Source organism: Myxocyprinus asiaticus, chromosome 3 (assembly GCF_019703515.2).
Source record: "Myxocyprinus asiaticus isolate MX2 ecotype Aquarium Trade chromosome 3, UBuf_Myxa_2, whole genome shotgun sequence".
Taxonomy (NCBI): domain Eukaryota; kingdom Metazoa; phylum Chordata; class Actinopteri; order Cypriniformes; family Catostomidae; genus Myxocyprinus; species Myxocyprinus asiaticus.
Window position 1 is genome coordinate 40,147,785 of NC_059346.1, and position 17,611 is coordinate 40,165,395.

The 17,611-nt window shown below is 41.7% G+C and overlaps 1 protein-coding gene across 2 annotated transcripts in view; it reads right to left on the minus strand.

Moving 5' to 3' along the window:
- Positions 1 to 17,611, minus strand: part of LOC127419271 (EGF-like repeat and discoidin I-like domain-containing protein 3) — a 291,255-nt gene that overhangs the window by 63,748 nt on the left and 209,896 nt on the right. For both annotated transcript variants that reach the window (XM_051660557.1, XM_051660547.1), the window contains one exon: positions 2,558 to 2,739. In XM_051660557.1, the coding sequence (XP_051516517.1) occupies positions 2,558 to 2,739 (182 nt within the window). The remainder of the gene's footprint in view (positions 1 to 2,557; positions 2,740 to 17,611) is intronic.

Genomic DNA, 17,611 nt, shown 5'->3' on the forward strand with positions numbered 1-17,611 from the left:
TCAGTGTGGGGGCCAGTTCCCCTCTGGCTAAACAACATGGATATATGTCACCAAACCTATTATATCACTTCTGAAGTCATATGCATTACTTTTATTCTGCCTTTATGTGATTTTTGGAGCTTGATAGGTCTGACCACCATTCACTTGCAATTTATGGACCTACAGAGCTAAGATATTCTTCTAAAAATCTTTGTTTGTGTTCAGCAGAAGAAAGAAAGTCATACACATCTGGGATGGCATGAGGATGAGTAAATGAGAGAAGTTTTATTTTTGGGTGAACTATCCTTTTAAATATCGATTGAGATTGCTAGTTGTTAGAGTGATTGATAGGCCCAGTTCATAGATTTTCATAATAGACTGAGGACAGACAGATGCAGTCTGAGCGTTATAACTTTGAAGTGGCTAATATACTCAGAACCTATGGCAATTACAAGTACATTTCTACCCTGAGACACTTGACTAAGGTGTATAGCTGCAACATGTGAAAAGATAAACTGTGGAGAAATGACAAAAATCAACCCTGACAGGTTTCACTAAAACATGACTGGCAAGGATAAGTGCTGATTTTTTTCCTGCTAATACTGGGACCCTAAGCATGTGAAATTCAGAATATTGAGGAGACATTCCAAATCCTAATTCCCTCAATAAATTAAATAAATAAATGAAAAAAGTATTCCACTTCCTTCATGCCCAGAAGTGCTACTTCCTCAGTTATGAAGTGTCTTGCTTTTGTCCACTATGGGCTAAAATACATTTCCCAAGTGTGTTGCAATGCAATTTCACACAATTGAGAAAGCTGACATGCAAGTGCTACTCACAAATCTTCCTCTTCTACCCTACAGCAATTCATAATTACCTCTCCCTCTACTTTTTAACAAACAGAAATAAGCAAACACATATGCATTGTAAAATAAAACACTTTTAAGGTAAATTGTTAATTGCTAGTGTTTGTGCTTTATTCATAATGTAATATTGCAGAGATCAAAGGCACCTGAAGGCTTACAGACAGTGGATTTCATTAAGTAACCAGTACGGACAAATTTCTGCATAAAACATGTGCGCAAACGTTTCCACACAGAAATCAAGATTCATCAATCAGTTTGCACTTACATTATTTCTAAATGGAATGTGTGGAATGTGTTAAGCTAAATGACTAAGTGACCCTACACAAAATATTTTACATTTACCCATTATTGGGTGTAGTATGCTAATTACCAACTTTAGGCACGTGCTCCCTCATGTACAATAATCTGGATTTATCAACATTCAAATGAGCATAAAACCAATTGTATGTGTGTATGCACAGATTGTGAATTGGGCGTACTTGTACAGTATGCATGCAATTATTAGTGAATTAGACCCAGTGAGAAACTAAGGTAGAAAGAGGAAAGAATTAAGTAAGAATGACAGTGAAGAAAAAGTGACAAACAGACTCTGTAGCCTCTGATTTTAGTTATAGTTGGAGTGTCACATCTGGATTTTTTCTCCACTTCTACAGCCCAAGAGAGGTCATGTGGCAATTACTACAGCATATGGCCTTAAGCCAATCTGATATTTCTAACACACCTCTTTGTGTTCTAACCCAGCGGCACTCAGCACACAGCTCTAAGCACCAAAAGCCCTTTCCCAAGTGGCATCATTAAAGTCAGACCAACTCCCTAAATACTTTATATTTCTCCCTTTTTACTACGTCCCACTCTCTATCTCTCTCTCTCGCTTTCTGCCTCTAATTTTCACTCTTCACCTACTAGCAACCACTAGTGCACAAATAGTGATTAACTTGATACAATCACAGGTCTGCAGTTAGACTTTCTCAATCATTTCTTTCTTTAGACGAGTTTCATGTCGCCTCTTCACAGAGTTACCCTATGCTGCCGCACAGACTACCTGCTTAATAAAAATTTAATAAGAGATCCAAATCAGTCTCTCTGTCTTTTACATGCAGGTATTTAGAGAATAAATCTGAGGTTGACATGAGGCTACTCATCGTAAAACTAGAGTTAAATGGACTGTGACTTCCATCCGTTGCGATTGTCTGTGTTATCAATCTGTACTCTGCTGAAGAAACTGTGTCTGAATACTAAACCATCTTCTGAAGAAACTCAAAGAAATGGATTGATATACAAAGATGTCAATTGTCTGCAATGACCATCAATCAACAGTAATACAGTACACAGAGTCTGTACTGCGAAAGAACAACTCTTTTGAAACATTTTCGAATACTAATATAAGAAAAGCTGCGGCCTAGGTGGGTATTTGTTTGAAAACATATCTATAACTATTTTGATTACTTGATCGGATATGGGAGATATCCCACTAAAGTCACAACCACAGTGACTTGAACCATTACAGCTTTTCTGTGAAACATCACTGTATTAAAAACTGCCCCAAACTGCCACACTTTCAAATAGTCACATACGCTCATTTTAAAATGTACCAGCATTCATCATTTTCAGATAAACAGGTCAATGAGAGGAGGATATTTCTGCCAGTTACAGATTCATTCACTGTTGATGGATCTTGATCCAAACGTGCTCTGCTTGTGTCAATCTGTTACCTGAATCCAGGGCCATCTGTCATTCTCGGCTGCTGTCCAGGCGTTCACTAGACCTTTCTTATTCAGCCGGGCAAAGTAGGGGTACCATTTCTGGAGGCCAAAGAGAGCTCGGTGAGTGGAGGAGGCCATAATCTGCTGGTTGGAGATGATTCCACCCTCCATGCCAAGAGGACCGGAACATTCTGGTCAATATACAAAAAAGGACATAAGTATGGATAGTTTAGACCTGAGTACAAGTACAATCACATAGGGGGTTAGCTGGTTAGCAGGTCAGCATGTCCACGTTAGCCCCTGCTGGTAGATGCATGAACTACTAATATATATATATATATATATACAGGTGCATCTCAATAAATTAGAATGTCATGGAAAAGTTCATTTATTTCAGTAATTCAACTCAAATTGTGAAAGTCGTGTATTAAATAAATTCAATGCACACAGACTGAAGTAGTTTAAGTCTTTGGTTCTTTTAATTGTGATGATTTTGGCTCACATTTAACAAAAACCCACCAATTCACTATCTCAAAAAATTAGAATACATCATAAGACCAATAAAAAAAACATTTTTAGTGAATTGTTGGCCTTCTGGAAAGTATGTTCATTTACTCTATATGTACTCAATACTTGGTAGGGGCTCCTTTTGCTTTAATTACTGCCTCAATTCGGCGTGGCATGGAGGTGATCAGTTTGTGGCACTGCTGAGGTGGTATGGAAGCCCAGGTTTCTTTGACAGTGGCCTTCAGCTCATCTGCATTTTTTGGTCTCTTGTTTCTCATTTTCCTCTTGACAATACCCCATAGATTCTCTATGGCGTTCAGGTCTGGTGAGTTTGCTTGCCAGTCAAGCACACCAACAATATGGTCATTTAACCAACTTTTGGTGCTTTTGGCAGTGTGGGCAGGTGCCAAATCCTGCTTGAAAATGAAATCAGCATCTTTAAAAAGCTGGTCAGCAGAAGGAAGCATGAAGTGCTCCAAAATTTCTTGGTAAACGGGTGCAGTGACTTTGGTTTTCAAAAAACACAATGGACCAACACCAGATGACATTGCACCCCAAATCATCACAGACTGTGGAAACTTAACACTGGACTTCAAGCAACTTGGGCTATGAGCTTCTCCACCCTTCCTCCAGACTCTAGGACCTTGGTTTCCAAATGAAATACAAAACTTGCTCTCATCTGAAAAGAGGACTTTGGACCACTGGGCAACAGTCCAGTTCTTCTTCTCCTTAGCCCAGGTAAGACGCCTCTGATGTTGTCTGTGGTTCAGGAGTGGCTTAACAAGAGGAATACGACAACTGTAGCCAAATTCCTTGACATGTCTGTGTGTGGTGGCTCTTGATGCCTTGACCCCAGCCTCAGTCCATTCCTTGTGAAGTTCACCCAAATTCTTGAATCGATTTTGCTTGACAATCATAAGGCTGCGGTTCTCTCGGTTGGTTGTGCATCTTTTTCTTCCACACTTTTTCCTTCCACTCAACTTTCTGTTAACATGCTTGGATACAGCACTCTGTGAACTCTGTGAGCTTCTTTGGCAATGAATGTTTGTGGCTTACCCTCCTTGTGAAGGGTGTCAATGATTGTCTTCTGGACAACTGTCAGATTAGCAGTCTTCCCCATGATTGTGTAGCCTAGTGAACCAAACTGAGAGACCATTTTGAAGGCTCAGGAAAACTTTGCAGGTGTTTTGAGTTGATTAGCTGATTGGCATGTCATCATATTCTGATTTTTTGAGATAGTGAATTGGTGGGTTTTTGTTAAATGTGAGCCAAAATCATCAAAATTAAAAGAACCAAAGACTTAAACTACTTCAGTCTGTGTGCATTGAATTTATTTAATACACGAGTTTTACAATTTGAGTTGAATTACTGAAATAAATTAACTTTTCCATGACATTCTAATTTATTGAGATGCACCTGTATATATATATATATATATACAAGAACCATATTGATCACAAAAATTTTTTGTTGGGCTCCAAAAAGAATGACATTAGCTTGTTTGTCCCGGTCTCATACTATTAACGTCGCAGCTCATGTACAAGCCTGAAAGGAAAAGCACCAAGCTTGTGATGGAAACAAACATAACTCACACATCCTTGTTTGACACTTCATGTGCATATCTTATGCATTAGACAGCCTGAGTAATCTAATAAACAAACAGGAAATTTTTATTTTTGAACTCACGTCTTGTGTCATGGTTATTTAAACAATATTGATTATAGCAACGTATTAAAAAAACAAATAGTGAATTACTTTTCTATTGCATAATTTATGATACATCAATTTGGAATGATGCCATTTTAAGCCACTGGTGTACAATTTCAATGGTAAATTAGTTTTAGTCATTTAATTAATTATTATTATTATTTGCCTAATTTGATCGCCCAAGCCACACTCATATTACTGTAGCCTATCATTACCATGCACAATAACATAGAGCTGTTCAGGTTGTAGTCCAAAAACCTGTAAGAGAATTCACCATGGGATACCTCTTGATTTTCCTATGGGTTTTTATAATGGGCTTTATATATACAGTATATATATGATTAACCTTAAATGCATGGCAATTTTCCCAAACACTCTTATATATTCAGGTCTTTAGATACCCGGCACTTATATCTATAAAAATGCCCAGATAGTGTCTAATTTTCTAAATATTTTCAAGACAATTAGAAAATAATAAAAGAAAGTATATTTTGATGTTTTATTTTTCATAAATCAAAGAGATAATGCAACAAATCAGGACAAATCTAGAACAGGATTTATTATTTTCATACTGAAATTTCATGAGATGCAACTGACTGTCAAACACATATTGAGCTACACATAACACATAATCTACACATAAGATGCACATCAGCTACACCTATGTTACACATACATTACACATATGTATTTTCCCAGGCACATATTGAGTCTAAATAGATGAACAAATTACATAATTTCAGTAGTACACCCAAATGACAATAGTAAAATCATTCTGTTCATATGTTACACTTACTATAGTTTACTTCAATGTTGTTTCTACGTCAGCTAGCGATGTCAAATGTAAATCAGTTAAATCACTAAAACAATAGCGCCACCTTGAGTAAGAAATAACAAGTATAATATGTATGTGTACACGCATATAGAATACTGATAACATCCTGGTTACTTTCGTAACCTCTGTTTCCTGATGGAGGGAACGAGATGTTGTGTCGATGTAGTGACACTAGGGGTCACTCTTGGGAGCCCCAAACACCTCTGCTTTTTGAAAAAAGGCCAATGGGAATTGGCGAGTGGAATTTGCATGCCACTCACCTGGACATACAGGTATAAAATGAGCTGGTATGCAACCACTCATTCAGGTTTTGTGCTGAGGAGCCAAGACAAGGTCCCGGCCATTTCAGCTGGTAGTTCAGTGTTGTGGCAAGAGGGACACAATGTCTCGTTCCCTCCATCTGTCACTCACTCGACGTTGTGTCAATGTAGTGACACTAGGGGTACCTATAAAAACACCACAACTAGCTGAACTGTGTTACGTGGACTGGCGGTGCGAGACGGGCAGACCGCTGTGTGCCTTGTAGCCAGCTTGCACCAGGCCGTCACGTAACCCCAATGCTCTTATGAGCATCGTACGGTCCTTCGGGAACAAGTCGACTGCCCAACAAATAGGGACAGGCTAACCCAGCCGTGGCCTCTTTTCCTCTTTTTTTCTTCCCAAAAAGAGTGGAAATTGTTAACCAACTGGGGGCCTTAAATGTCTACGTCGGGGGGGGGGGTGTCACTCCCAAGGGGAAGACACCATGGAGACCACACCCTGCCCAGAGAAGGGGGGGGGGGTTTGAGTGGAAATACGTCACATGGTCTTACCGAGTCTTGTCGGAAGTATGTCATGTGGAGATGTCGCATGGTAGGTCCTACCCGAGGGGGGAGGAGTTTCTACAAACATGGTGACTGGGGGCAGAGGGGCCTCTGCCCAAGGAAACACAGTTTACCGACAGGGAAACGATTTAGCTGAAGATATCACATGGGGTCACTTACAGGGAACCAGCACATGTGGAGCACCTACCCCAGTACAGGGCCTAATTAGCACACGTACTGGGCCGGCAGCGAGTTTCTCCGCAAACTCGTCTGCCACAGGGCTAAGGAGGAAAGTCATCAAGGGATCACAGCTTGTGAACATGACTGGGAGTCAAAAGTGCATGTCTTCACCTCAAGGGAGAGGAAAGGCACTATGCGCAAGCAGTACACCCAGCCAGCTGTCCCGGAACTTACCTGCTCGTACCTGACAACACACGGGATGAAACCGGCTCAACCCAGAGATTGTAGAACCTCACAAAGGTGTTGGGTGTTGCCCAGCCCGATGCTCTGCAGATGTCTGCAAAAGAGGTGACACTGGTCAGGACCCAGGAGGCCGCAACACTCCTAGTAGAGTGGGCGGCACGTCCTGAGCGTGATATGCCATCCCGATGGCGTCAACGACCCAGTGGGCTATCCTCTGTTTGTAGACAGCGCTTCCTTTCCGCTGTCAACCAAAGCAGACAAAGAGCTGCTCGGAGCTTCTAAAGCTCTGCATAGATGCGTAAAGCACACACCGGACACAGCAATGCCAAGGCTGGGTCTGCTTCCTCCTGGGGCAGCACTTGCAGGTTCACCACCTGATCCCTAAAAGGGGTCGTGGGAACCTTGGGCACATAGCCCAGTCGGGGTCTCAGGATCACGTGATAGTAACCCGGACCGAACTCCAGGCGCGAGTCGCTGACAGAGAATGCCTGCAGGTCCCCTACCCTCTTGATGGAAGTGAGCGCAGTCAGGAGGGCAGTCTTCAAAGAGAGTGCCTTAAGCTCAACTGACTCCAGGGGCTCAACTCACAGAGAGTTCCCCGTAGACCCCGAAGGACTACAGAGAGGTCCCACGAGGGGATGAGGCATGCTCTGGAGGGATTCAACCTCCTAGCGCCTCTCAGGAACCTGATGATCAAGTCGTGCTTCTCCAAATACTTACCATCCACTGCAGACGTGGAGATTCCAGAGGTCTGGTCACGGGTGCCAGATGGTGCCCCGTCCCTGAGAAAGAAGGTCCTTCCTCAGGGGAATTAGCCAGGTGGGGGGGCTGTCGTGAGGAGCGTGAGATCCAAGAACCACATCTGGGTGGGTCAGTAGGGTGCTATTAGGATGATCTGCTCCTCGTCCTCCCTGACATTGCACAGGGTCTGTGCAAGTAGGCTCACTGGGTGAAACGCATATTTGCGTAATCCCGTGGGCCAGCTGTGTGCCAGCGCATCTATACCAAGGGGTGCCTCTGTCAGGGCATACCAAAGCGGGCAGTGGGAGGATTCCTGGGAAGCAAACAGGTCTACCTGTGCTCGACCGAATCGACTCCAAATCAGCTGGACCACCTGGGGATGGAGTCTCCACTCTCCCCTGAGCGTAGCCTGTCATGACAGCACATCCGCCGCAGTGTTGAGGTCGCCCGGGATGTGAGTGGCTCGCAGTGACTTGAGGCGCTGCTGACTCCAGAGGAGGAGACGGCGGGCGAGTTGTGACATGCAACGGGAGCGTAGACCGCCTTGACGGTTGATGTATGCTACCGTTGCCGTGTTGTCCGTCCAGACCAACACGTGTTTGCCCTGGATCAACGGCCAGAACCTCTGCAGGGCGAGCACTCCTGCCAACAACTCGAGGCAGTTGATGTGCCAACACAGCTGCGGGCCAGTCCAGGAGCCGGCGGCTGTGTGCCCATTGCATACAGCACCCCATCCCATCTTGGAGGTGTCTGTGACCCAGGCCATATGACCCAGGAGCTTCTGAAAAAATTTCAGTGGAACCGCTGTCTTCTGTCTGAACGCCTTCAGACAGTTCAGCACCGACTGTGCAGGCTCGTTTGTGAGGCGCACCTTCATAGATCCTAAGTCCAACTCCAAGCCGAGAAAAGAGATGCTCTGATCCAGGGAGAGCTTGACCTTTTCCCAGTTGACCCGAAGCCCCATTCAACTGAGTTGCGTGAGCACCAGGTCCCTGTGTGCACACAACACATCCCAAGAGTGAGCTAGGATTAGCCAGTCATCGAGATAATTGAGGATGCGGACACCCACTTCCCTTAGCGGGGCAAGGGCTGCCTCTGCGACCTTCGTGAAGATGCAAGGGGACAAGGACAGGCCGAAGGGGAGGACTTTGAACTGCTACACCCGGCCCTCAAAAGCAAACCGCAGGAAGGGTCTGTGTGGGAAGTGGAAGTACGCGTCCTTCAGGTCTGCCGCCGCGAACAAATCTCGATGCCGGACGCTAGCTAAAATGCATTTTTGCGTCAGCATCTTGAACGGGAGTCTGTGCATGGCCCGGTTCAGTACTTTCAGGTCCAAGATTGGCTGCAACCCACCGCCTTTCTTCGTTACGATGAAGTAGGGGATGTACAGCCACACTTTTAAGAAGGGAAAATATACTCTTTTAGTAGGAAGAATATACTCTTTTAGCTGCTGAAGCACCCAGGGGCGTTCTTTGCACTTCACCAGTGCAAGAGGGGGAGAAGCCACTGTAATGCACCGTAAATCCAACAGCTTTTCGAGGTGAATGGATCGGCAGAGTAATTCAGCTCACTGAACACAACCACTCGGCTCTGAAGAGAAAATCTGAATGAGTGGTTGCATACCAGCTCCTTTTATACCCGTATGTCTGGGGTAGTGGCATGCAAATTCCACTCGCCAATTCCCATTGGCCTTTTTTCAAAAAGCAGAGGTGTTTGGGGCTCCCAAGAGTGACCCCTAGTGTCACTACATCGACACAACATCGAGTGAGTGACATATAGGGAACTCACCATTTTTGATAATTCATTGTTGCACAAAAAAATAATTTATCTTGTAATAAACAAATAAATAAAATCCTGTGATAGTAAACTTAGATATAAAATAATCATTAAAAAAATATTATTTATGGAAGTGTGAAAAAAAAAGCAACAATATTACATACTGTACCTATGGTCTCTAATGACTAAATACACCTTTGGTACTTAAACCATTATAAAAAAATAAAAAAATAAATAAATAATGATGCAATTTTGACTTTGTGTGTGTGTGAGTGTGTGTGTTACACGATTTAAAAGAGATAGATTGAGGAATACTAAAGAGGTTTGGGCACAACTCCAAAAAATGGATGAGGTACAGAGGCTGGAATGAGGTTCCAGGTCACTAAAGACCCGAGGTATGTGTTTAAGGGTTAAAGTGACTGTGTTAGGAAATATAGTCGTTCACTTCCACATTTGACGTGAAGCTGGAGTGTCGTTAATTTTGAACTCATAATATCACAGTTTTATACTTTATCTAGCAAGATGAATCAACTTAATTACATGTATAAGTACATGCAGTAAGTAAAGGAAGACTTCGCTAAGCCAGTGCCGGTCAGCTCCCTCATAGTTGTTGACATAACTTGAAATAAAGCTATTAAACACCTTCTACTTTTTATTGAATGAAGCAACAGCTCTGTGTCTCAAAATGTTATGGATATTGTTCTGTGTCATCATCAGAAATTCCAGTAAATAAAAAGTTAATTTCCCCCGATTCATCTCGAAAGCATTTATCAGAATAAGAAAGGTGCTGAGTTGGATGTAAGTGCGCCCCCTGAGGCAGAACGCGGAAATAAAACGTGCATAGAGTTCATAGAGATGAATGGAAATGCTAACTGAAAGCTCTCTCCAGGTATTTAAGAGATCCTTGGGTTAGACTGGAATACAGACAATGCAATCACATACTCTGTGTATTGAAAATGTAATCACTGCTCAGATTTCTAGTGTAGTGAATGTGTGGCAAAGTAAAAACAGATCTTAGTGTAAATGTCAGGGATGGAATGTGTTAATAGCACATTTAATTTAGGCTAATGTGATTATCATTATTTCATTTTCATGTGAAATTATTTCATGCGGTTTATACAAAGACATGTCCAAATTAAGTATATGTAATATTGATTTTATTGTTTAAAAAATATTCGGTTTGTTTATATGCAATCTATAAAAATGAATACATGGGTAATTGTTGCATAACATTTCAAAGTTTTTTATCATCAAATATTTTAGGTGAAAAATAAAATACATCTGAAATTTTATATTTTAGGTGCTATGATAGGTCATTATTTCTTAGAAGTTTTTCAGCATTTTAATTCCCCTTTTGAGTTCATTAGTTCATTTAAAATTTTCCTGCAGTGTGAAAAAAATGAATTTTAAAAAGCACAAATATTGCATGTAGTATGAGGTCATAAAAACCTTGGATGATAAAGCATAATAATTATAAAAGAATGAGCTAAATGTAATTTAAAATAATTTTAGAGGGAGCATTGTGTGTCACATCATGGGGCATGTAAACTTCCCAAGAGTATTTGATATCAACTACCCCCATACTGTACATAATACACACAATACATTTGATATACAGTATTCACTTTATGTATGAATGCATTTATCGGAAGCAGAGGTCGACCGATAGTGGGTTTTGCCAAAACTGATAACTAAGGTGGGAAAACAAGCTTATAGCCGATTAATTGGCTGATCGTTTTTTAAATGTATAATATGAATGAAAACTTTCCACTCAATGTAAAATAGTGCTGAACTTTAGTAAGTATCACTTTCAATGGCAATACTTAATACATTTCTCCCACACTGGTAACTCCTTCAAAGCTTTTACCATCTGAAATTAATGAAAGTATTACTGAAAATATTACAGGTCAAATGTGTTTGTTGTTCAGCAATAACATAAAACACTGCCTCACAAAGCCAAATAGCGACTGTATGCTTCATCCCTACTGACAATATATATTATTTTATTTTATTGTTATATTAAATATATGAATGATGTACAAGAAAGGGAGAAAGAAAAAGGAATAGAAAGAAAATCAGCTCAAGTCTTTTATTAAAGGTAATTTTAAAATGGCATTGTATATATTATATGTGTACTAATATGAACACATTATATTATATAACAATGTGCCCTCTCATAAATATCAAATTTATATTTCAGACATATATATTTTACCATGCTTTTACATTATTTTATTTATTTATTTATTGTACATAACCAATAGCGATGGGAAGATCGGATCATTTTACTGACTTGGATCTTTGAGTCTCGTTCAGCAAAATGAATGAACCTTTTTTTCCCAAGTCATTTCGTTCATCATGTGACATAGGCTCTACAGGAAACAGAATTGATTAGTTCACCTCCCGAGTCAGTCTTTGGAGTTCGGATCTGAGTCTTCATTCATTTGACACGTGACCTCCAGGCTCAGCGCTCATTCACAGATGACAATTACTGGTCTTTTTTCATTATTTTTTTTTTCATTACAGCTCACAGTCAGTGTGTTGCAGTTGTTTGTATCGTGATCAGTACATGTCAGTATGGCAATAAATGACTTTTTAAATCATATGAATCGCCATGATGAATTATTTTCATGTATTTCATGCAGGAAGTGTTGAGACGATATTTTATCCCAAGTGTAAAATTAGTTAATAAATAATTAATGCTTGATTTGGGTCTATTCCCAACAAGAACATAAGAATAAATAAATAAATAAAATGAGGGGATGCATCATGAAAGAAAAATAAATTTATTTAAAATCAACTCAATAAACAAGTAAATAATATGGGGTTTCCTTATAGCTCTTGTAGTCTATATTTTCTGACGAGAAGATAAAAGTCAAACAAAGTTTAAAACAATACTCTTTATTACCAGATTCAATGGGATGGGGAAAAAAAACCCCCATCATGACAGAAATATTCACAAAGTTATGAACTGCAAGAAATAAAGAAGCTAAAATTAGTGACCAGAAACACTTTGTGTAACTGTAAGGGCAAAACATCTCAAGCATCTCAAACTGCTTGTTGGGAGCATTAAGAAGCATTAAGTAACTTCTGTTTGCAATACAGAGACTTTGTGGCTGTCAGTGAACGACTTGTACCCGTAGACTGACTCGGGAGGTGAACTAATCAGTTCTGTTTCCTGTACAGAGCTGTCTCTGCACCAAATGAATGAAACACGAGCACGAATTTTGCACATGCATGGCTGCAACAAAATGAACGAATCACTCTCTGAGACTATTTGTTCTTCCGAGTCATATAAAAGATTAGTTCAAAATGAACGAATCGTTCATGAACAACCCATCACTAATAACCACATCATGAAATTTGGAAGCTTGGACAGAAGTTCATTTTGTCAGAATGGAGAAAAGTTTGGGAAAATTTCTAGTCAAAAAACTATAAAACTGTTCCTGTGCGCGTCTCATTCACGAAATGTCATTTGCCAGCTTTGGTCTTCTGAAGCAAGCAAATGGCTGAGCAAAAGCAAAAACTCAGGCAGCATATTCACATAAGATTGCCATCAATGACTGATTTACTACTGATAATTAACTTACTTTTTTTTTCTTCAAAACAGCGTATTAAGAGGAAAGGTAAGCAGTTTCCATCCTTGACTTGTAACATTGTTCTAACCATTCGAAGAGTTAATGTTAGCTTGAATGTTAGCGTCCTCTCCACCTTGTCGGCTATGCAATTCTCCAGTGCAGCGTTTAGTTATAAATAAACACATTAAGTATCAAACCACCTTTGGTTGTCTTAAATGACTGATTTATTGTATCATGATAATAATAATAATGTGTATTGTATACATACCTTGGCTTTTCTCTGTCGATGTTTAAACCCACTTTTGAAGCTTCGGTTTCTATAAATAGCCTAGTCACGTTGCACAACAAACTCCACGTGGAGTCACTGATTGTTTTTTATAGAGGGCGGCATTATTTTGTTGAACCAAGGAGTTTAGACTATAGAACCCTCTGAAGAAATGAAACCAAAAATAAATATCAGAAACTATCGGGAGTTGATTTTTTCCGATAGCCAATAGTTAAAGAATGCAACTATCAGCCCTGGTTAATCAGTAAATCTGATATATCGGTCGAACTCTAATCGAAAGTACCAAACGGAGATGGCCCTTGCACATTAAGCAAATATTCTTCCAATGCCTCCTCACTGTCCATGACACTTCCTTTCACCATTCCAGAGTCAGTTTCCTTTTTAGAATCGGTCTGGAAATCAATATCCTTGCTTGTATCCTCTGAGATCTCTCCAATTTCCTTTCTTTCAACCTCTGAGCTGATTTCCAGTATCACACCTGGGGACATGTCACCCACAGGAATTACATTTTGCATGTTGTTCTTATTCAGGGTGATAACGCCCTTGAAGTTCCCATCTTCAAAAAATGCTGATAAGTGAACATGTTTCCATGCTTTTGTAATGTTCATCTTTGAGAGTTCATATTGGTTTCTTCTCAAGGTCTTGCACCACAAAAAAGGTGTCTTAAGCTTTCTTTCAGGGGCATGCTGCTTCCTTTCAAAGACAGCATGGTGTTTTCACAGGATGCACACCTGCTCGTGTTTAAATACCTTTGGCGTGTGGACATTTAATTGGAGATGCAAGACTTCCATAGCAATGGAATGCAATTAGATATTCTAAGTGTCAGATTATATGGAGACTCAGAAAGTTTTTTATTTACACTTGCAGCATTATTTTGGCTTCTTGCCTTAAAGCCATCCTCTGTCTCTCTCTTTCTCTACAGAAAAAACTCCCATCTTTGAGCTGAGGCACTGCCAATGTCTCCAACAACAGAGATTTAACTAGAACTTATGGTTTTTAATTGTCAGAGATAAAATATTCACAGCGTAATTTAATTGGGTCATTTCTTACAACAGGGTTCCAACCTAGAGTTTCTTAGAAAGACTATTAATGAGAGGAAAATAAAGTGCAAAATATGCAACTAAAAAAAAAAAAAAAAATGTTTTAAAATTAGCAAGTACAGTATTCAAATTATGGTTTATCTGTACATTAGGAAATTCCCCTTTGAAAGGGTCAGACTTGATTTAATAGGCACAAATCTAAGTGAGAGAAAAACAAGTACTTGTTTTAAACACAGGGCAAAACAAACAGGCACAGGTCATATGACATTAGATATAATTGCATGAACCCATTCAAAGTACCACATATATACATATCCTGAAAATAAACAAACTTAAATAGTAAAGAGTTCATGATTTCAAAAATGTTGCTATTCACATAAATGCACATTATTAATATGTGTAATTGCATTTTCACTAATAGAATTTCACAATTATCTGACATTCACTACTATTCAAAACACAATTACAGATATCTGTAATTAATATCTTAATAGTTGAAATTCCAAATACACATATCAGCTACGTACTTCTTACTTATAAAATAATTTTTAATATAAATAATTACAGTGTTACTAGTACAAATATCCATTCCTGATATTAACAATAAAATTATAACTAATTCAACTTTAGGTCTCTCTTTATTCCCAGTGAAAATATTTACATTCTCAGAACTTCTTTAGCACTTACATCCTTATATCAAACATCCCTCTTTATGCAGCTTACATTGTCCATTCCCATTTTTAGAGGTTCCAATAATTAGTCACCCATGTAACAAATCAATACCGGAATGCTAAATCGCCATCCTTAACATGAACTTCCTCTCAGCCTTCTGGGAAGAAAGGATGTTTCTGAGTCTGTTTACTAAACATCAAGGCATGCAATGACATTGCGCCATTACCTTCCCTCTTACGGGGCATGAGGATGATTAAACTGTACAAGCCCTTAGTTTGCTTCTGTTTGTGTATTCTTCTACTGGTTTGTGCTGTATAGCCCTAATAATAGGGGTGTAACAGTACACAGAAGTCACGGTTTGGGGAACAAATCCCAAATGCTAGGTTTATTTTCATTTATTTTGAACAGACAGTGGTGCAAATTACAGTTTGTTCCACCTAGCGACATTTAGTCCCCCCTGAAGTAGTTTGTACAGTACAGCCTCCTTTAGTGTATTAAGCACTAAGCAGTAAAACGTCTCAGTTACTGTCGTAACCTCCGTTCCCTGATGGAGGGAACGAGACGTTGTGTCGATGAAGTGACACTAGGGGTCACACTTGGGAGCCCGAGACACCTCTGGTCTTTGATAAAAGGCCAATGAAAATTGGCGAGTGGTGTTTGCATGCCACTCCCCCGGACATACGGGTATAAAAGGAGCTGGTAAGCAACCACTCATTCAGGTTTTATGCTGAGGAGCCGAGACAAGGTCCGGCCATTTCAGCGGGTAGTTCAGCGTTGTGCCAGGAGGGACACAATGTCTCGTTCCCTCCATCAGGGAACGGAGGTTACGCAAGTAACCAGGACGTTCCCTATCTGTCACTCACTCGACGTTGTGTCAATGTAGTGACACTAGGGGTCCCTATATGAAATGCCACAACTGGCTGAACTGTGTTACGTGAACTGGCGGTGTGTGATGGGCAGACCACTGTGTGCCTCGTAGCCAGCACACCAGGTCAACACATAACCTCCCCCAACATAGTTATGAGTGTCGAACGGCCCTTTGGGGACAAGTCGACTACCCAAAAGATAGAGACAGGCTAACCCAGTCGTGGCCTCTTTTCCCCTTCCACTCCCTAAAAAAGAAGAGGGATTATCCGACTGGGCCGTCAGGTCTAGTCGGGGGGTGTCCCTCCCAAGGGGGGATATTTAAGTGGAAAAAATATGTCACGTGGTCTTGCCTACCATGTGGAGAGTCTCAAGGTAGATCCTACCCAACGGGGGAGGAGTTACTACAAACATGGAGACTGGGGCAGAGGGGAACGAATTAGCGGAAGATATACATTGCATGGGGTTTGCCTTAGAGGGAACCGCCACATGCGGAGCACCAACCCCAGAACAGGGCTCTTAGTTAGCATGTGTACTGGGCCGGCAACGAGTCTCTCCGAAAACTCGACTGCCACAGGGCTCGGAGGAAGTCAACCAGGGAACATAGTTTGTGAACACTACTGGGAATTAATGGCGTACGTCTTCAGCTCAAAAGAGGTGGAAGGCACTATGTGCAAGCGATACACCCGGCCGGCTATCCAGGGCTTATCCGCTTGTATTGCATGCCACTACCTGGGACGAAACCGGTTCCACCTGGAGGTTGTAGAACCTTGCAAAGGTGTTGGGTGTTGCCCAGCCTGCTGCTCTGCAAATGTCTGTTAGAGAGGCACCCCTGGCCAGGGCCCAGGAGGCCGCTACACCCCTGGTAGAATGGGCTCGTAGCCCTACCGGGGGCAGCATGTCCTGGGCATGATATGCCATAGCTATGGCGTCAACGAGCCAGTGGGCAATCCTCAAAATGGAGACAGCACTTCCTTTCTGCTGTGCACCAAAGCAGACAAAGAGCTGCTCAGAGATTCTAAAACTCTGCGTGCGATCCAGATAGATGCGTAAAGCGCGCACCGAACACAGCAATGATAGGGCTGGGTCTGCCTTCTCCTGGGGCAGCACTCACAGGTTCACCACCTGATCCCTAAAATGGGACGTGGGAACCTTGGGCACATAGCCCAGTCGGGGTCTCAGGATCAAGTGAGAGTAGCCCGGACCGAACTCGCTGACAGAGAATGCTTGCAGGTCTCCTACCCTCTTGATGGAAGTGAGCGCAGTCAGGAGGGCAGTCTTCAAGGAGAGTGCCTTAAGCCCCGGTGACTGCAAAGGATCAAAGGGGGCTCTCTGTAGACCCTGATGAACTACAGAGGGGTCCCATGAGGGAACGAGGCACGGTCTGGAGGGATTCAGCCTCTCAGGAACCTGATGATCAGGTCGTGCTTCCCTAAGGACTTACCGTCGACTGCGTTGTGGTGTGCTCCTATAGCGGCAACATACACCTTCAAGGTGGAAGGGGACAGCTGCCCTTCCAACCTCTCCTGCAGGAAGGAAAGCACTGATCTGACTGCACATCTCTGACGGTCTTCCCATCAGGAAGAACACCACTTAGATCATGTCTAGCACCGCGGGTGGTAAACCGCTTAGGTCTTCCACATCCCGTCCAGGGGCCAGAGCTGGAGATTCCAGAGGTCTGGTCATGGGTGCCAGATGGTGCCCCGTCCCTGAGAAAGAAGGTCCTTCATCAGGGGAATTTGCCGGGGGGGGGGGGGGGCTGTCGCAAGGAGTGTGAGGTCTGAGGGTGGGCCAGTAGGGTGCTACCAGGATGACCTGCTCCTCATCCTCC